The sequence below is a fragment of the Bombina bombina genome, chromosome 6 (genome assembly GCF_027579735.1).
Source record: "Bombina bombina isolate aBomBom1 chromosome 6, aBomBom1.pri, whole genome shotgun sequence".
NCBI lineage: Eukaryota > Metazoa > Chordata > Amphibia > Anura > Bombinatoridae > Bombina > Bombina bombina.
Genome location: NC_069504.1, coordinates 322,560,000 through 322,581,924, shown reverse-complemented (window position 1 = coordinate 322,581,924; position 21,925 = coordinate 322,560,000). Strand labels below are relative to the sequence as shown.

The window sequence follows — 21,925 nt, the reverse complement described above, 5'->3', positions numbered from 1 at the left end:
ATCCCACAAGTAAGGATGACGCCGTGGACCGGACACACCGTTGGAGAAAGTAATTTATCAGGTAAACATAAATTCTGTTTTTAAGCAACTTTCTAATTTACTCCTATTATCAATTTTTCTTCGTTCTCTTGCTATCTTTATTTAAAATGCAGGAATGTTATGCATAAGAGCCGGACAATTTTTCATTAAGAACTTGGGTTATGCTTGCTTATTGGTGGGCAAATGTAAGCCTCCAATAAGCAAGCACTATCCATGGTGCTGAACCTAAAATGGGCTGGCTGCTTAGATTTACATTCCTGATTTTAAAATAAAGATGGCAAGAGAACGAAGAAAAATTGACAATAGGAGTAAATTAAAAAGTTGCTTAAAATTTCATCCTCTATCTGAATCATGAAATAAGTTTTATTCCCCCCCCCTCATATTGTGGTGAGGATTGACACCCCTCCGTTTCATTGTGAGTCCTCTCTTTTGGACCAATCTAATTTAGTGTTTCCCAGAGTGCTTAAAAGATGATACTTTTTCCTTTTCTTTCTGTACTAAATTATCTATATCTGCATCGAGCACCACCTGTTTGGAGGCCTTTCCCTAGCTGTCCCATTCAGATTACTTATTGTATGATATATATACTCCTTAATTATTTAAACTATACAGAGTGAAATGCTTGTGAAGTCCCCTGACATTGAGACTCTGTCTCTGACTGCCCTAAAAAATTCTGTGTTATTGCTACTGCCCTGTCTCTGATTGCAGCTGTCCTAAAAGTCCTGCTCTAGTGCAACCAATGGACTGCAGCAATAAAAAAAAAGTCTAGCCCACTGTGCCCCTGATGCTAGTGACCCCTTTCACCACCTAATGGCGGCCCTGTTCTCAATTATCCATTTTACCTGCTGAAGAGTATTAAATAGTTTTCAAATAATTCTTTTTACTTTATTTCTGCATTTGAAATAGCTGATTTTGCCTGTGCCATTCCAACCTCTATACTGAAAGTTTCTATACTTAAAGGGACAGTAAACACATTGAGATCTGTAGCAATTTCTAATACCCAGAGCTTTAACTACCCCCTGCAAGGCTAACTCTGCTCTATATCTTTCCCTAATTGACTCAATAAGATAACAACTGCTACACAATGCACTCAATACTAATATTATATCCGGGCTAGACTTGTAGTCTGCCGCCTAAAGCCCAGATAAGCCCAGATTGGCTTCTCCAAATAAAGCAAATGGAGGGTGGAATTTGGCTATTAATAATAAATAATTGCCGTAAAAAGGATGTTAATGTGTTTTAAAAGGACCTTAAGACTTGGTTGGTATGTTATTCTATAGCAACACAACAAGACCACTCAATGCAGTAGAATTGCATAATTAGCAAGTGCATAATAAAAAGACAATGATTTAACACCTACTCTGAATTTGAAATAAGCAGTAGATTTTTTTCTGACAAATGTATTTCGTTCCTAAGATACGGAGAGTCCACGGCTTCATTCCTTACTGTTGGGAAATACAACACCTGGCCACCAGAAAGAGGCAAAGACACCCCACCCAAAGGCTTAAAGGGACAGTCTAGGTCATGATTTAGATAGAGCATGTAATTTTAACAATTTTCCAATTTACTTTTATCACCAATTTTGCTTTGTTCTCTTGGTATTCATAGTTGAAAGCTTAACCTAGGAGGTTCATATGCTAATTTCTTAGACCTTGAAGGCCACCGCTTTTCAGAATGCATTTTAACAATTTTTCACCACTAGAGGGTATTAGTTCATGTATTTCATATAGATAACTTCACGAGCACAGTGTTATCTGGGAGCAGGCACTGATTGGCTAAACTGCAAGTCTGTCAAAAGAACTGAAATAAGGGGGCAGTTTGCAGAGGTTTAGATACAAGGTAATCACAGAGGTTAAAAGTATATTAATATAACTGTTGGTTATGCAAAACTGGGGAATGGGTAATAAAGGAATTTACCTATCTTTTAAAACAATACAAATTCTGGTGTAGACAGTCCCTTTAAATATCCCTCCCACTTCCTCATTACCCCAGTCATTCTTTGCCTTTTGTCACTTTAGGAGGTGACAGAGAAGTGTCAGAAGACTCGGAGAGTCCTGAAAAAGGGTATCTGCCCTTCGAGATAGGACTGGAGTTTTAAGTAGTCATGTCAACCTCTCAGTGAGAGTATTGATGAAAGTTTAGAGTCTGGAGATGCAGGGAAAGTTTTTCTGACAAAACCATCCAGACTACTGCTAACAGCTCCTAAGCAATCAGTGTTGACGAGTTTCACTGCCTGCTTTCTCTCACTCAAGTCCATTTTTGGAGCGCTGCTATAAGACTGTCACACTTGAGAGGCTGTGTTCTGTTCCACAGCATGGATCCTGGAGGTAAGATCATTTCAATTTTTACACATAAAATGCTATAACAGGGTCACAGTGTGGCTTCTTTATACCTTGATATGATAGCTCTCCTGGCCCTGAGTCATCTAAATATTTATCGGATTTAGCTATTATTTACAATTATCTGATGATGAGTTAACCTCTGTAGCTTCAGAGGGTGAACTTTCTGGGTTGGAGTCCTTAGCGTCTTAGCCTGCTGCTGCGGAGTACTTGGAAGCCGGCTCAGTCCTGGAATGAATCCAAGCAGGATAAGAAGCCTGCCGAAAACAAATCGGCCCCCGATCCGGGATCGGATCGTGTAGGTAGGGGGCAGACTGTTTCTTTTTTCAGACGCTTGGTTCAAGGACATACAGGATCCCTGGGTCCTGGAGGTGGTATCTCAGGGATACAAGATAGACTTCAAATCTCATCCGCCAAAGGTCAGATTCCTTCTCTCGAATCTGCCTACCAAATCAGAAAAGATGGAAGGCTTTCTAGGGTGCAATCGGGATCTATTCTCCTTAGGAGTTGTTGTCCCGGGGGCCTATGGAAGAAAGAGGTTTGGGGTTTTATTCAAACTTTTTCGTGGTCCCAAAGAAGGAGGGAACTCCTAAACAAATTTCTCAGTGTCCCTTCCTTCAAGATGGAGACGATAAGGTCCACCCTTCCTTTAATTCAGGAAGACCAGTTTATGACCACTATAGATCTGAAGGACGCTTACCTTCATGTTCCAATCCACAGGGAACACTTTCAGTTCCTGAGGTTTGCATTACTGGACCAGCACTTCCAGTTCATTGCTCTTCCGTATGGCCTAGCTACTGCTCCAAGAATATTTACAAAGGTTCTGGGGACTCTTCTAGCCGTTGCCAGAACTCAGGGATGGGTATTGCAGTAGCCCCTTACTTGGACGATATTCTGGTGCAAGCACCATCCTTTTGTCTTGCGGAAGAATTCTCAGAGTCCCTTCTTAGTCTTCTTTGATCACATGGATGGAAGATAAACTTGGAAAAGAGTTCTCTTATCCTAAGTACCAGGGTGGAATTCCTGGGTACTATAATAGACTCCATATCCATGAGGATATTTCTAACAAACCAGAGACATTGCAAGCTAACTTCGGCATGTCTTGACCTCCTTGAGTCCCTCTGTGGCTCAGTGTATGGAGGTGATTGGTCTCATGGTGTCCTGCATGAACATCATTCCTTTTGCCAGGTTCCGTCTCAGACCTTTACAACTGTGCATGCTGAGGCAGTGGAACGGCGATCATTCAGATCTGTTTCAATAGATTGTATTAGACAGCCGGTCAAGAGAATCGCTCTCTTGATGGCTCTGTCCAGATCATCTGTCACGAGGGACATGCTTCTTAAGACCATCCTGGGAGTTTGTGACTACGGACGCAAGCCTATCCGGATGGGAAGCTGTTTGGGGTTGTGGACTCAGGAGGAGTCCTCCCCCGATCAATATTTTGGAACTACGGGCAAATCTTCAAGGCCTTGAAGACTTGGCCACTTCTGGGTTTTTGCCAGTTTATCAGATTCCAATCAGACAATATAACCTCAGTGGCTTTACATCCACCATCAAGGGGGAACAAGAAGTTCCTTGGCGATGAAGGAAGTATCTTAGATTCTGGTGTGGGCGGAGATCCACAGCTGTCAGCGATCCAAATTCTGGGTTTGGACAACTGGGAGGCGGATTTTCTCAGCAGGCAATCCTTCCATCCAGGGGAATGGTCTCTCTATCCCGAGGTGTTTGCAGAGATATGCAGCAAGTGGGGGACGCCGGAGATAGATCTCATGGCGTCCCGTCTCAATACCAAGCTACCCAGGTATGGGTCAAGGGATCCCCAAGCGGATCTAATAGATGCACTAGCAATGCCCTGGAGGTTCAAACTCATATATCTTTTTCCTCCATTACCGCTTCTTCCTCAAGTGGTGGCCCACATCAAGTAGGAGCGGATATCAGTAATCCTGATTGCTCCATTGTGGCTGCGAAGGACGTGGTTTGCGGATCTAGTGGGATGTCCTCATCTCCTCCATGGAAGTTACCTTGTCGCAGAGACCTGCTGATACAAGGTCCATTTGTTCATCAAAATCTACATTCTCTGTGGCTGACTGCGTGGAGATTGAAAGCTTAGTCTTAGTCGTAAACCAGTTACTCAGCGTATCTACCACAAGGTGTGGAGGACCTACTTATTCTGGTGTGAAGAGCGTGGTTTCTCCTGTTAAGTGTAGTCAGTCCACGGGTCATCCATTACTTATGGGATTATATCTCCTCCCTAACAGGAAGTGCAAGAGGATCACCCAAGCAGAGCTGCTATATAGCTCCTCCCCTCTACGTCATACCCAGTCATTCTCTTGCACCTAACTAATAGATAGGACGTGTGAGAGGACTGTGGTTGTTAAACTTAGTTTTTATTTCTTCAATCAAAAGTTTGTTATTTTAAACAGCACCGGAGTGTGTTGTTTTTTCTCAGGCAGCATTAGAAGAAGAATCTACCTGAGTTTGTGTATGATCTTAGCGGTCGTAACTAAGATCCACTTGCTGTTCTCGGCCATTCTGAGGAGTGAGGTAACTTCAGAACAGGGGATAGCAGGCAGGGTTCACCTGCAAGGAGGTATGTTGCAGTATATTATTTTCAAAGGAATGGAATTGACTGAGAAAATACTGCTAATACCGATGTAATGTAAGTGCAGCCTTAAATGCAGTAGTAGCGACTGGTATCAGGCTGATATGTATGTATGTTTACACTGAGGTATTTCTGGGGAATGGAACTTCACTAAGAAAATACTGTATATATTTAAGTAATATTTGAGCCTCCACTGCAGTGAAAGCGACTAGCAGCAGGCTTATTAATAACATTTCATAATTTTATTTTTAAAACGTTTACTGGCATGTTAATCGTTTTTTTCTGAGGTACTTGGTGATAAAACTTTATGGGCATGATTTTTACCACATGGCTGTCGTTTGTTTCTGAATAAAATCAGTTTACTGAGCTTCCCCACTGTTGTATTATGAGTGGGAGGGGCCTATTTTAGCGCTTTATTGCGCAGTAAAAATTCAGTCAGTCTTCCTATTTCTTCCTCCATGATCCAGGACGTCTCTACAGAGCCCAGGGGTCTCCAAAACTAGTTTTGAGGGAGGTAATCACTCACAGCAGACCTGTGAGAGTGTGTTTTGACTGTGATAAAAACGTTAATATTAAATTGTTATCCGTTTTTGGGTACTAAGGGGTTAATCATCCATTTGCTGGTGGGTGCAATCCTTTGCTAACTTAATGCATTTACTGTGAAAATTTGGTTGCTATAACTAATTTGGTTCATTGTTATTTCAACTGTGACAGTTTTTTGTGCTTCTTAAAGGCACAGTAACGTTTTTTATATTGCTTGTAAATTTATTTGAAAAGTATTTTCCAAGCTTGCTAGTCTCATTGCTAGTCTGTTTAAACATGTCTGACACAGATGAATCTCTTTGTTCAATATGTTTAAAGGCGAATGTGGAGCCCAATAGAAATTTGTGTACTAATTGCATTGATGCTACTTTAAATAAAAGCCAATCTGTACATGTAAAGAAAATTTCACCAGACAACGAGGGGGAAGTTATGCCGACTAACTCTCCTCACGTGTCAGTACCTTCGCCTCCCGCTCAGGAGGTGCGTGATATTGTGGCGCCAAGTACATCAGGGCGGCCCATACAAATCACTTTGCAAGACATGGCTAATGTTATGACTGAAGTACTATCTAAATTGCCAGAATTTAGGGGTAAACGCGATCACTCTGGGGTAAGATCAGAGTGTGCTGATAATAATAGAGCCATGTCTGATACTGCGTCACAATTTGCCGAACATGAGGACGGAGAGCTTCATTCTGTGGGTGACGGATCTGATCCAAGTAAACTGGACTCAGACATTTCAAATTTTAAATTTAAGCTTGAGAACCTCCGTGTATTACTAGGGGAGGTATTAGCGGCTCTGAATGATTGTAACACGGTTGCAATTCCAGAGAAAATATGTAGGCTGGATAAATATTTTGCGGTACCGGCGTGTACTGACGTTTTTCCTATACCTAAAAGGCTTACAGAAATTGTTAACAAGGAGTGGGATAGACCCGGTGTGCCTTTTTCACCCCCTCCTATATTTAGAAAAATGTTTCCAATAGACGCCACCACACGGGACTTATGGCAGACGGTCCCTAAGGTGGAGGGAGCAGTTTCTACTCTGGCTAAGCGCACCACTATCCCGGTGGAGGATAGCTGTGCTTTTTCAGATCCAATGGATAAAAAGTTAGAGGGTTACCTTAAGAAAATGTTTGTTCAGCAAGGTTTTATATTACAACCCCTTGCATGCATTGCGCCTGTCACGGCTGCGGCGGCATTCTGGTTTGAGTCTCTGGAAGAGACTCTTAGCTCAGCTCCATTGGATGAGATTATAGACAAGCTTAAAGTCCTTAAACTAGCTAATTCATTTATTTCTGATGCCGTAGTACACTTAACTAAGCTTACGGCTAAGAACTCTGGATTCGCCATTCAAGCGCGTAGTGCGCTGTGGCTTAAATCCTGGTCAGCCGATGTGACTTCTAAATCTAAATTGCTTAACATCCCTTTCAAAGGGCAGACATTATTCGGGCCCGGTTTGAAAGAAATTATCGCTGACATTACTGGAGGTAAGGGCCATGCCCTGCCTCAAGACAGGGCCAAACCAAGGGCTAAACAGTCTAATTTTCGTGCCTTTCGTAACTTCAAGGCAGGAGCAGCATCAACTTCCTCCGCTCCAAGACAGGAAGGAACTGTTGCTCGCTACAGACAGGGCTGGAAACCTAACCAGTCCTGGAACAAGGGCAAGCAGGCCAGAAAACCTGCTGCTGCCCCTAAGACAGCATGAAGTGAGGGCCCCCGATCCGGAAACGGATCTAGTGGGGGGCAGACTTTCTCTCTTCGCCCAGGCTTGGGCAAGAGATGTCCAGGATCCCTGGGCGTTAGAGATCATATCTCAGGGATATCTTCTGGACTTCAAAGCTTCTCCTCCAAAAGGGAGATTTCATCTTTCAAGGTTGTCAGCAAACCAGATAAAGAAAGAGGCGTTTCTACGCTGTGTACAAGACCTTTTACTAATGGGAGTGATCCACCCAGTTCCGCGGTCGGAACACGGACAAGGGTTTTACTCAAATCTGTTTGTGGTTCCCAAAAAAGAGGGAACCTTCAGACCAATCTTGGACTTAAAGATCCTAAACAAATTCCTAAGAGTTCCATCGTTCAAAATGGAAACTATTCGGACCATCTTACCTATGATCCAAAAGGGTCAGTACATGACCACAGTGGATTTAAAGGATGCCTACCTTCACATACCAATTCACAAGGATCATTACCGGTATCTAAGGTTTGCCTTCCTAAACAGGCATTACCAGTTTGTAGCTCTTCCCTTCGGGTTAGCTACAGCTCCAAGAATCTTTACAAAGGTTCTGGGCTCTCTTCTGGCGGTACTAAGACCGCGAGGAATAGCGGTAGCTCCGTACCTAGACGACATTCTGATACAAGCGTCAAGTTTCCAAACTGCCAAGTCTCATACAGAGTTAGTTCTGGCATTTCTAAGGTCGCATGGGTGGAAGGTGAACGTAGAAAAGAGTTCTCTATTGCCACTCACAAGAGTTCCCTTCTTGGGGACTCTTATAGATTCTGTAGAAATGAAAATTTACCTGACAGAGGACAGGTTATCAAAACTTCTAAATGCTTGCCGTGTCCTTCATTCCATTCAACACCCGTCAGTGGCTCAATGCATGGAGGTAATCGGCTTAATGGTAGCGGCAATGGACATAGTACCTTTTGCACGCCTGCATCTCAGACCGCTGCAATTGTGCATGCTAAGTCAGTGGAATGGGGATTACTCAGATTTGTCCCCTATGCTAAATCTGGATCAAGAGACCAGAGATTCTCTTCTATGGTGGCTTTCTCGGCCACATCTGTCCAGGGGGATGCCCTTCAGCATGCCAGATTGGACGATTGTAACAACAGACGCCAGCCTGCTAGGTTGGGGCGCTGTCTGGAATTCCCTGAAGGCTCATGGATCATGGACTCAGGAGGAGAGACTCCTTCCAATAAACATTCTGGAATTAAGAGCAGTTTTCAATGCCCTTCTGGCTTGGCCTCAGTTAGCAACTCTGAGGTTCATCAGGTTTCAGTCGGACAACATCACGACTGTGGCTTACATCAACCATCAGGGAGGGACAAGGAGTTCCCTAGCGATGATGGAAGTCTCAAAGATAATTCGCTGGGCAGAGTCTCACTCTTGCCACCTGTCAGCGATCCACATCCCAGGCGTGGAGAACTGGGAGGCGGATTTCCTAAGTCGCCAGACTTTTCATCCGGGGGAGTGGGAACTTCATCCGGAGGTGTTTGCCCAACTGCTTCAGCATTGGGGCAAACCAGATCTGGATCTCATGGCGTCTCGCCAGAACGCCAAGCTTCCTTGTTACGGATCCAGGTCCAGGGACCCGGGAGCGGTACTGATAGATGCTCTGACAGCACCTTGGGTTTTCAACATGGCTTATGTGTTTCCACCCTTCCCGATGCTTCCTCGATTGATTGCCAGGATCAAACAGGAGAGAGCATCGATGATTCTAATAGCGCCTGCGTGGCCACGCAGGACCTGGTATGCAGATCTAGTGGACATGTCGTCCTGTCCACCTTGGTCTCTGCCTCTGAGACAGGACCTTCTGATTCAGGGTCCTTTCAAACATCCAAATCTAATTTCTCTGAGGCTGACTGCATGGAGATTGAACGCTTGATTCTATCAAAGCAGGGATTCTCGGAGTCAGTGATTGATACCTTAATACAGGCTAGGAAACCTGTTACCAGGAAAATTTACCATAAAATATGGCGTAAATACTTATATTGGTGCGAATCCAAGAGTTACTCATGGAGTAAGGTTAGGATTCCTAGGATATTGTCTTTTCTACAAGAAGGTTTAGAAAAGGGTTTATCTGCTAGTTCGTTAAAGGGACAGATCTCAGCTCTGTCTATCCTTTTACACAAACGTCTGTCAGAAGTTCCAGACGTTCAGGCTTTTTGTCAGGCTTTGGCTAGGATTAAGCCTGTGTTTAAGACTGTTGCTCCGCCGTGGAGCTTAAACTTAGTTCTTAACGTTCTGCAAGGTGTTCCGTTTGAACCCCTTCATTCCATTGATATCAAACTGTTATCTTGGAAAGTTCTGTTTTTAATGGCTATTTCCTCGGCTCGAAGAGTCTCTGAGTTATCGGCCTTACATTGTGATTCTCCTTATCTGATTTTTCATTCAGACAAGGTAGTTCTGCGTACTAAACCTGGGTTCTTACCTAAGGTAGTCACTAACAGGAATATCAATCAAGAGATTGTTGTTCCATCATTGTGCCCTAAACCTTCTTCAAAGAAGGAACGACTTCTGCACAATCTGGACGTCGTCCGTGCCCTGAAATTTTATTTGCAGGCAACTAAGGATTTTCGTCAAACTTCTTCCCTGTTTGTCGTTTATTCTGGACAAAGGAGAGGTCAAAAAGCTTCGGCTACCTCTCTCTCTTTTTGGCTTCGTAGCATAATACTTTTAGCATATGAGACTGCTGGACAGCAGCCTCCTGAAAGGATTACAGCTCATTCTACTAGAGCTGTGGCTTCCACTTGGGCCTTTAAGAATGAGGCCTCTGTTGAACAGATTTGCAAGGCTGCAACTTGGTCTTCACTTCATACTTTTTCAAAATTTTACAAATTTGACACATTTGCTTCTTCGGAGGCTGTTTTTGGGAGAAAGGTTCTACAGGCAGTGGTTCCTTCCGTGTAAAGTTCCTGCCTTTCCCTCCCGTCATCCGTGTACTTTTAGCTTTGGTATTGGTATCCCATAAGTAATGGATGACCCGTGGACTGACTACACTTAACAGGAGAAAACATAATTTATGCTTACCTGATAAATTCCTTTCTCCTGTAGTGTAGTCAGTCCACAGCCCGCCCTGTTGTTTACGGCAGGTCTTAAATTTTTTAACTTAAACTCCAGTCACCACTGCACCCTATAGTTTCTCCTTTCTCGTTTGGTTTTGGTCGAATGACTGGGTATGACATAGAGGGGAGGAGCTATATAGCAGCTCTGCTTGGGTGACCCTCTTGCACTTCCTGTTAGGGAGGAGATATAATCCCATAAGTAATGGATGACCCGTGGACTGACTACACTACAGGAGAAAGGAATTTATCAGGTAAGCATAAATTATGTTTTTTCCTGGCACAGAGTTAAGGGTGCCAGGATTTTATATTTTCTCCAAGATGGGCTAGAGATGGGCCTTTTCCCTGAGGGGACAGATTTTGCCTTGTCGGTTTTATTGCACAAGAGACTAACTGAGCTTCCAGACGTGCAGTGCTTTGTTAAGGCTCTGATTAAGATCAGACCTGTGTTTAGATTTTAGGCTCCTCCTTGGAGCCTAAATCTTGTTCTTCAGGTTTTGCAACAGGTTCCGTTTGAGCCTCGGCATTCCATTGACATTAAATTGTTATCTTGGAAGTTTCTCTTTTTATTGGCTATTGCCTCTGTGCGCAGAGTTTCTGCGATCTCTGCTTTGCAATGTGAGCCCCTTATCTGATTTTTCATGCCGATAAGGCAGTTTTACGTACTAAATGAGGTTTTCTTCCTAAGGTTGTGTCAGATCGCAGCATCAATAAGGAGATTGTGGTTCCTTCCTTGTGTCCTAATCTTTCTTCATCGAAGGAACGCTTCACAATTTGGATGTGGTTCGCGCCTTGAAGTTCTATCTTCAGGCTACTAAGGAGTTTAGACAATCTTCCTCTTTGTTGTCTATTTGGGGAAGCGTAAGGGGCAGAAGGCTACTTTGACTTCCCTATCTTTTTGGTTAAGGAGTGTCATCCGCTTAGCTTACGAGACAGCGGGACATCATCCTCCTGAGAGGATAACAGCTCATTCCACTAGAGCAGTGGCTTCCTCTTGGGCCTTTAAGAACGAGGCCTCTATGGATCAAATTTGTAAGTCGGCTACCTGGTCCTCCTTACATACTTTTTCAAAATTTTACAAGTTTGATGACGGCTTTTAGGAGAAAAGTTTTGCAGGCTGTGGTGCCCTCAGAATAGGGCCTGCCTCTTCTTCTTTTTTTCCTTCCTGTTATTCATTCAGTGTCCTCTGGAGCTTGGGTATAGTTTTCCCAACAGTAAGGAATGAAACCGTCCTATCTTAGGAAGGAAAACATAATTTATGCTTACCAGATCAATTCCTTTCTAGGGAGAGTCCACGGCCCCCTCCCGTTTTTTCTTTTGTCTTTGTGCGGTCCCCTATTATTTATTTTATTCTTCTGGCACCATTTATACTCTAATGTTTCTCTTACTTTTCCTTGTTCCCTCTGCAGAATGACTGGGGTAATGAGGAAGTGGGAGGGATATTTAAGCCTTTGGCTGGGGTGTCTTTGCTTCCTCCTGGTGGCCAAGTTTGGTATTTCCCAATAGTAAGGAATGAAGCCATGGACTCTCCCTATCCGGAAGGAAAGGAATTTATCTGGTAAACATAAATTATGTTTTTTTTCTCCCATTATCCGGCCCCCTGTATCAAGTGACTGACATCAGCCAATCACAGACTAGCATATGTATACCCTATGAGCTTGTGAACATTCTCAGTAGGATCTTGTTCCCCAGAAAGTGTGTATGAAAAGATTGTGCAGAGTTTGATAATGGAAGTAAATTGGAAAGTGTCTTTAAAAATGCATGTTCTATCTGACTCCTAAAAGTTTATTTTGACTTGAGGGTACCTTTAATTACAAGATGTTTACTGTCCCTTTTAAGTACAAGGTAAAGAAAAGCCGTGTAAACATAGCCATCAGAAGAAATGACACTCCCAGTAGGAGGTAGAAGATATAAGTAATAAAATGTTAATTTTCATTTGCTCTCTCTAAGTATTGAGCTTTGGTTTAGAAGCCAAGATAATATAAAGAAGTGTGTGTATACTGAAACTGATAAGGAAATCTGATTTTATCATTATAAAGGGTTGTAGCTTCAAAGAACAAATCTGGCTATTTCGAATACAAAAATACATTTCTCAAGTGTATTATACTATTCAGCTGGTATAAGAAGTCATTGGAAACACATTATGGTATAATCAATTTTACAGTACACATTTTCCTTTAATCTCTTCCTTTTGAAAGCTAAAAATGAGATAACACTAAAATATACTGCATGTATTAATAGAATAAAAGCAGGAAATCTGCGCAGCAGATCAGATACGTCTGATATTTTTATAAGGCATGAAAAAAAACATGATACTAAAATGATTAGAAAATCAAATACAGGTAAGGGGGTCTGTTTAATACTAACCCAAGGTTTTTATTTATAGTTTGTCGCTTTGTACCAACATTTTACTTTGATTGTTGGTGAAATGTAAAGTCTTTCTTCTTTCTTTCTTTTTTTCTCTCTCTCTCTTTTTTTCTCTTTCGTTTGTTCTTTTTCTTTATTTCTCTTTCTCTTGTTATGTGTGTTCAGTCCACGGGTCATCCATTACTTATGGGATATATTCTCCTTCCCAACAGGAAGTTGCAAGAGGATCACCCAAGCAGAGCTGCTATATAGCTCCTCCCCTCACATGTCATATCCAGTCATTCTCTTGCAACCCTCAACAAAGAAGGAGGTCGCGAGAGGAGCTGGAGTTTTTACTTAACTATTAACTATTAACTATTCTTCAATCAAAAGTTTGTTATTTTAAATGGCACCGGAGTGTGCTGTTTTTCTATCTCAGGCAGTATTTGGAAGAAGAAACTGCCTGCGTTTTTTATCTATGATCTTAGCAGGCGTAACTAAGATCCACTGGCTGTTCTCGACATTCTGAGGAGTGGGGTAACTTCAGACTGGGAATAGCATGCGGGGTCCTCCGCAAATGAGGTATGTGCGGTACTTTATTTTCTGGGAATGGAATTGACTAAGAAAATACTGCTGTTACCGTATGATGTAAGTACAGCCTTAAATGCAGTAGTAGCAACTGGTATCAGGCTGATAAATGTATGCGCAGTCGAGTTATATTCTAGGGACTAGAATTTGACTGAGAAAATACTGTTAACACTGAAATAATACTTAAGCCTTCTCTGCAGTGGTAGCGACTGGTAGCAGGCTTAGTGATAGCTTTGCATGACATTGAAAAATGTTGTTTTTTAATAAAACGTTTACTGGCATGTTATTCGTTTTTTTGTGAGGTACTTTGGTGATAAATCGCTTTGGGCATGATTTTTTCCACATGGCTAACATATTTTTCTGCATGGAAACCGTTATATCAGGGCTCCCACTGTTGTGATTGGAGTGGGAGGGCCCTTGTTTTAGCGCCTTATTGCGCAGTTAAAATTATTGCACAGTCTTTCTGCTTCTTCCTCCTTGATCCAGGACGTCTCTAGAGAGCTCAGGGGTCTGCAAATTTCATTTGTGAGGGAGGTAATCAGTCATCTGTGACAGTGTGCTGACTGTGATTAAAAGCGTTAAATCTTAATTGATATCTGTTTTATCCGTTTTTGGTATCGAGGGGTTAATCATCCTTTTGCTAATGGGTGCAATCCTCTGCTAATAGTACACTTCTTGTTAAGAATTGTTTAATTATATCTGTATTTTTGAAGCGCTGCAGCGTTTTTTATATTGCTTGTAAAACTCATTGAAAGTGATTTCCAAGCTTGTTAGTTTTATTGCTAAGTCTGTTTTAACATGTCTGATTCAGAGGAAACTGTTTGTTCATCATGTTCAAAAGCCAATGTGGAGCCCAATAGAACGATGTGTACCAATTGTATTGATATTGCTTTGAATAAAAGTCAATCTGTACCGATAAAGAAGCTATCACCAGACAACGTGGGGGAAGTTATGCCGCCTAACTCTCCTCACGTGTCAGTACCTGCGTCTCCCGCTCGGGAGATGCGTAGGATTGAGACACCTAGTACATCTAGGCCCTTACAAATCACTTTACATGATATGGCTAATGTTATGAAAGAAGTATTATATAATATGCCCGAATTAAGGGGCAAACGCGATAGCTCTGGGTTAAGGACAGAGCGCGCTGATGACACGAGAGCCATGTCTGATACTGCGTCACAACTTGCAGAACATGAGGACGGTGAGCTTCATTCTGTCGGTGACGGTTCTGATTCGGGGAGACCGGATTCAGAAATTTCAAATTTTAAATTTAAGCTTGAGAACCTCCGTGTGTTACTAGGGGAGGTATTAGCGGCTCTGAATGATTGCGACACGGTGGCAATTCCAGAGAAATTGTGTAGGTTGGATAGATACTATGCGGTACCGGTGTGTACTGACGTTTTTCCTATACCAAAAAGACTTACAGAAATTATCAGTAAGGAGTGGGATAGACCCGGTGTGCCTTTTTCCCCTCCCCCGATATTTAGAAAAATGTTCCCTATAGACGCCACCACACGAGACTTATGGCAGACGGTCCCTAAGGTGGAGGGAGCAGTTTCTACGTTAGCCAAGCGTACCACTATCCCGGTGGAGGATAGCTGTGCTTTCTCAGATCCAATGGATACAAAATTAGAGGGTTATCTTAAGAAAATGTTTGTTCAACAGGGTTTTATATTGCAGCCTCTTGCATGCATTGCGCCTGTCACTGCTGCAGCGGCATTCTGGTTTGAGTCTCTGGAAGAGGCGATTCGCACAGAGCCGTTGGATGAGGCCTTGAGCAAAGTTATAACCCTTAAGCAAGCTAATGCGCTTGTTTCAGATGCCGTAGTACATCTAACCAAACTTACGGCTAAAAATTCCGGATTCTCCATACAGGCGCGCAGAGCGCTCTGGCTTAAATCCTGGTCAGCGGATGTAACTTCCAAGTCTAAACTACTTAACATTCCTTTCAAAGGGCAGACCTTATTCGGGCCCGGCTTGAAGGAAATTATTGCTGACATTACGGGAGGCAAGGGCCACGCCCTTCCTCAGGACAGGGCCAAACCAAAGGCCAAACAGTCTAATTTTCGTGCCTTTCGTAACTTCAAGGCAGGAGCAGCATCGACTTCCTCCGCTCCAAAACAGGAAGGAACTACTGCTCGTTACAGAAAAGGTTGGAAAGGCAACCAGTCATGGAACAAGGGCAAGCAGGCCAGAAAGCCTACTCCCGCCCCTAAGACAGCATGAAGTCAGGGCCCCCTATCCAGAGACAGATTTAGTGGGGGGCAGACTTTCTCTCTTTGCCCAGGCTTGGGCAAGAGATGTGCAGGATCCCTGGACGTTAAAGATTATATCTCAGGGATACCTTCTGGATTTCAAATCCTCTCCTCCACAAGGGAGGTTCCATCTTTCGAGGTTATCGACGAACCTAGCAAAGAGAGGCATTTCTACAATGTGTACAAGACCTCTTACTCATGGGGGTGATCCACTCAGTTCCGCGATCGGAACAGGGACAAGGATTTTACTCAAATCTATTTGTGGTTCTCAAAAAAGAGGGAACCTACAGACCAATCTTGGACTTAAAGATCCTAAACAAATTCCTAAGGGTACCATCGTTCAAGATGGAAACCATTTGAACCATCCTACCCATGATCCAAGAGGGTCAATATATGACCACGGTGGACTTAAAGGATGCTTACCTTCATATACCGATTCACAAAGATCATTATCGGTACCTGAGGTTTGCCTTTCTAGACAGGCATTACCAATTTGTGGCTCTTCCCTTCGGGTTAGCCACAGCCCCGAGAATTTTTACGAAGGTTCTGGGCTCACTTCTGGCGGTACTAAGACCACGAGGCATAGCGGTGGCTCCGTACCTAGACGACATTCTGATACAAGCGTCAAGTTTTCAGAATGCAAAGTCTCATACAGAGATAGTTCTAGCATTTCTGAGGTCGCATGGGTGGAAAGTGAACGTGGAAAAGAGTTCTGTTACCACTCACAAGGGTTCCTTTTCTAGGGACTCTTATAGATTCTGTAGAGATGAAGATTTACCTGACGGAGTCCAGGTTATCAAAGATTCTCAATGCTTGCCGTGTCCTTCATTCCATTCCAAGCCCATCAGTAGCTCAGTGCATGGAGGTAATCGGCTTAATGGTCGCGGCAATGGACATAGTGCCATTTGCGCGCCTGCATCTCAGACCGCTGCAACTATGCATGCTCAGTCAATGGAACGGGGATTACTCAGATCTGTCCCCTTTGCTAAATCTGGACCAGGAGACCAGAAATTCGCTTCTATGGTGGTTGTCACCGGTTCATCTGTCCAAAGGAATGACCTTTCGCAGGCCAGATTGGACGATTGTAACAACGGATGCCAGCCTTCTAGGCTGGGGAGCAGTCTGGAATTCCCTGAAGGCTCAGGGATTGTGGACTCAGGAGGAGAAACTCCTCCCAATAAACATTCTAGAATTAAGAGCAATATTCAATGCTCTTCTAGCTTGGCCTCAGTTAGCAAAGCTGAGGTTCATCAGATTTCAGTCGGACAATATCACGACTGTGGCTTACATCAATCATCAGGGGGGAACCAGGAGTTCCCTAGCGATGTTGGAAGTCTCGAAGATAATTCGCTGGGCAGAGTCTCACTCTTGCCATCTGTCAGCGATTCACATCCCAGGCGTAGAGAACTGGGAGGCGGATTTCCTAAGTCGCCAGATTTTTCATCCGGGAGAGTAGGAACTTCACCCGGAGGTATTTGCTCAACTGATTCGTCGTTGGGGCAAACCGGATCTGGATCTCATGGCATCTCGCCAGAACGCGAAGCTTCCTTGTTACGGATCCAGGTCCAGGGACCCGGGAGCGGTGCTGGTAGATGCATTAGCAGCCCCTTGGGTTTTCAGCATAGCTTATGTGTTTCCACCTTTTCCGTTGCTACCTCGGCTGATTGCCAGGATGAAACAGGAGAGGGCATCGGTAATTCTAATAGCGCCTGCGTGGCCACGCAGGACCTGGTATGCAGACCTAGTGGACATGTCGTCCTGTCCACCATGGTCTCTTCCTCTGAGGCAGGACCTTCTAATTCAGGGTCCTTTCAACCATCCAAACCTGAGGCTGACTGCCTGGAAATTGAACGCTTGATTCTATCAAAGCGTGGGTTTTCGGATTCGGTTATTGATACATTAATACAGGCTCGGAAATCTGTGACAAGAAAAATTTACCATAAGATATGGCGTAAATATTTATATTGGTGCGAATCCAAGAGTTACTCATGGAGTAAGGTTAGGATTCCTAGGATATTAGCTTTTCTACAAGAGGGTTTAGAAAAGGGTTTATCCGCTAGTTCGCTAAAGGGACAGATTTCAGCTCTGTCTATTCTTTTACACAAACGTCTGGCAGAGCATCCAGACGTCCAGGCCTTTTGTCAGGCTTTGGCTAGAATTAAGCCTGTGTTTAAAGCTGTTGCTCCTCCGTGGAGCTTAAACTTGGTTCTTAAAGTTCTTCAGGGTGTTCCGTTTGAGCCCCTTCATTCCATTGATATTAAGCTTTTATCTTGGAAAGTTTTGTTTTTGATGGCTATTTCCTCGGCTCGAAGAGTCTCTGAGTTATCTGCCTTACATTGTGATTCTCCTTATCTGATCTTTCATTCAGACAAGGTAGTTCTGCGTACTAAACCTGGGTTCTTGCCTAAGGTTGTTTCTAACAGGAATATCAATCAAGAGATTGTTGTTCCATAATTATGTCCTAATCCTTCTTCAAAGAAGGAACGTCTTTTGCATAATCTAGACGTGGTCCGTGCTCTGAAGTTCTACTTACAGATTTTAGACAAACTTCTTCTCTGTTTGTCATTTACTCTGGACAGAGGAGAGGTCAAAAGGCTTCGGCTACCTCTCTCTCTTTTTGGCTTCGTAGCATAATATGTTTAGCCTATGAAACTGCTGGACAGCAGCCTCCTGAAAGAATTACAGCTCATTCCACTAGAGCTGTGGCTTCCACCTGGGCCTTTAAGAATGAGGCCTCTGTTGAACAGATTTGCAAGGCTGCAACTTGGTCTTCACTTCATACTTTTTCAAAATTTTACAAATTTGACACTTTCGCTTCTTCGGAGGCTGGTTTTGGGAGAAAGGTTCTACAGGCAGTGGTTCCTTCTGTTTAATGTTCCTGCCTTGTCCCTCCCATCATCCGTGTACTTAGCTTTGGTATTGGTATCCCATAAGTAATGGATGACCCGTGGACTTTGGGTTTACTTTGGCATTTTCCCAGTAGGTGATGATAAGGTCTAAAATGTTAATTTAAAGCAACTGTTTTATATTCATTAATTGGGCACATGGATCTTTAAGAAGTTCCTAATAAGTATTTGTGTAATAGTTTCTCCATCATTGATCTACCCTTGTGAATGACCATAGCCTCAGAGTTCAAAATGATATATCTGTCTTTCTATTGACCTTGTTTTGACTCACAGTAAAAACATTTAATTAGTCCAACCTTTCCAAAACCTGAGGCCATATAGGAAGAGTGATAATGATACCTAGAACTGTTTCAACATCTGCTGTACCATTTGTCAGGGTGTACTTTTGTCTTTTTAAGTTTCATAATTGTTCTATGTTTATTTTATTGCATTTTATACAGACAGCAATCTGTGTATATATATATATATATATATATATATATATTTATATATATATATATATATATATATATATATATATACCGTGTGTGTGTATATATATATATATATATATATATATATATATATATATATATATATATATATATATTTATAATATACAGACACACACTTTGTATTCTAATAACACTGTTCAACAAAAATATATTTTTCTTCATAAACGGAGAGATTCCACAGCTGTGTTCATTACTTTTGGGAATTCAGAACCTGGCCACCAGGAGGAGGCAAAGACACCCCAGCCAAAGGCTTAAATACCTTCCCCACTTCCCTCATCCCCCAGTCATTCTTTGCCTTTCGTCACAGGAGGTTGGCAGAGAAGTGTCAGAAGATTTAAGATAGTCTCTTATGGAGGGTAGTACTCTTTGAAATGGGACTGGAGTTTTAAGTAATCCTGTCAGCCTCTCAGTGAGAGCATGGATAAATAATTAGCAAATCTAGGCAAGTATCACTGCTTGCTTTGCCTAAGAAATATTCTGTATTCACTCATAACAATGCGCCACAAACTCAGCAACCCCCTTTATGGGGTAGGATGCAGCAAGAAAAACAGTGCTTGGAAGCAAAAAACTGTGAGATATTGAATATCTAATTTGAATATCTTACCAAGAGTTCCCTGGTTCATTGGTGACAGTGTATACTGAGTATTTCTGGGGTAAAGCAAGCAAGAATACTTGCCTAGATTTGGAAATTTTCTGTTAATTAATTGTTTATCATATTTATTTTTGTGATCTAAGCAAAACATGAGTTTGTAAATACATGCATCAATTGGCAAACACTCATAAATGCAACATGATTCAGTGAGGAAAACGTCTTTTTCACACTGACATAAACAAGAATAAGCACAATATTGTGGTGGTTTATTGGGGAAATTAGAATATGAGGAATATTTTATTTGTTTTATGCATTTTTTTTGTAGAAGGTAGCACACTGAACAGATTGTGATCTTTTTGTTTCTCCTTGTTCTTTTAGTAACATTACAAAAACTGGAAACATTATCGCCTACTTTAAAAATATTCTAAGGTTAAAACAATTTTGTAGGGCAGTCTTTGAATATCATTAAAATCTGTTGCCACGCATCATCTAGCATAATTGAAGAGTGCAATTGCGACACACATAAAAAAAAAAACTAACGTAATTTGTAAAAAAATATACAGTATAATTATGTGCATATCTGTGCACCAGCTGCTTCCTGTAAAATTTAAGACACTAATTTTAATAGGTTCTGTCTGATGTTGAACTGCATTCTAATTTGAGGTTTTTGAAAAAAAATATGAATAATATAATTAAAGTTGATCATAAAAGTGCTCCTTATAGGTACTTATTAGATCTGTCTTCATAGACATATTTCTGTTTTAGTTTTATAATCTATGACACACACACACACACACAAGATGGTCCACACTCAGTGACTTTTACATTTACAAATTTTTTGTCTTAGTCTGAGGGTGGAGAGTTTGCTTCCTTGAAATGTCACTTTGAATAAAATACCTTTTTATATGTAGATTCCAGCAAGTTTGGATCTTCAATCTGAGTTTTCTTTTCATGATCCTAACACTCTGCTAGTTTAAAGTTTGATAGGACAAATGTTATATATATATATATATATATATATATATATATATATATATATATATATATATATATATATATATATATATATATATATATATATATATATATATATATATATATATATATATATATATAAAATAAAACATTTCCACTAGTCCTGGATGAGTAAGAAATTGCAAGTTAACAAATTGGACTTTTTCCTGTCTTTAACAGTGAATTAACTAATAACTTTTCCCCTCTGCCCTAGTAGCTTTTAAACCCTGACTATTTTTCCCTCATGTATTTGTGTGCGTGTGTGTGTGTATTTATGTGTATATATATATATATATATATATAAAAGCAGAGTTTGCAACTATGTATAACATTTTTTTAAACATTCTTGCAAACACTGTTGTCAGATGGCTAAGGACACTTGCATGCTCCTGAGCCCACGTAGGATTACAATTTTACAAATGATAACAAGAGAACTAAGCAAAATTGATAGCAGAAAGTTTTTTAAAATTGCATTCTCTATCTGAATTATGAGCGTTTAATTTTGACTTTGCTGTCCCTTTAAAATTTACCAAATTTCCCTTCCATTTGTGAGATGAGATCGTTTTCGTTTTTACTTTTAATAATGCGCTCAGATGTCTTATGAGGAAAGACTTTGTTTAGTTCCAAGAACCAAGTCAACAACATGATTTAATTGCCTTGTCTGCCAAGACTTTACTTAGTTGCGTTAAAGAACGAATCTTGCTGATATTTATATTTGTATACATTTTATATGCATTTGCAGCCTCTGTAATAGGTTTATTTTATCCTTGAAACATGTGATATCACGTGAGCACAAAACAATACAAATATGTTGCATTAATTTAATTTTATTGAGAAATGAAATTATACAGTAGAGCTTTTGTCTTTAGCCTTTCCTGCCAGAAGACAACATCTGTGTTGATTTTCGAGCACTCTTAATTATTTCTTGACATCTGCTTTTTCCCTAAGTAATGCTTAATTTCTTAAATATTTTAGGTTGCCATAAAATCCATTCGTAAAGACAAAATCAGAGATGAGCAAGATATGGTTCACATCAGACGTGAGATTGAAATCATGTCATCACTCAGCCATCCGCATATCATAAGAATATATGAAGGTAAGTCACTAATACACATTGGGTTTGAATGAAAATTTGTGTGGTCCACAATAAATTGCATGTGTGATGCTCTGCCAGAATCCTATATTTGTGTGGGATACAACACTGCATATTGTTCAACTGAAAAAATAAAGATGTTTCTTCCTTTCCTATTAAATGATTCCAGTAAACAAGTAAATTAATAATGAAGAGACAAAACATGTGAATGTGTTTTTAAACTTAATGTTGACAAAATGTCTGTCTTCAAGCATCTACAAAATGGGATTGTGAGTATTTTTGGCAGGTGCTAAAGTTCATAAAGTTCTGTGTACATTGCTGTTTGTGTTG

General features: G+C 41.4%; 1 protein-coding gene across 1 annotated transcript in view; it reads left to right on the top strand.

Annotated features, from left to right (window-relative positions):
* NUAK1 (NUAK family kinase 1) overlaps positions 1–21,925 on the top strand; it is a 209,885-nt gene that overhangs the window by 67,899 nt on the left and 120,061 nt on the right. The window contains exon 2 of the mRNA XM_053716941.1: positions 21,478–21,598. Within this exon, the coding sequence (XP_053572916.1) occupies positions 21,478–21,598 (121 nt within the window). The remainder of the gene's footprint in view (positions 1–21,477; positions 21,599–21,925) is intronic.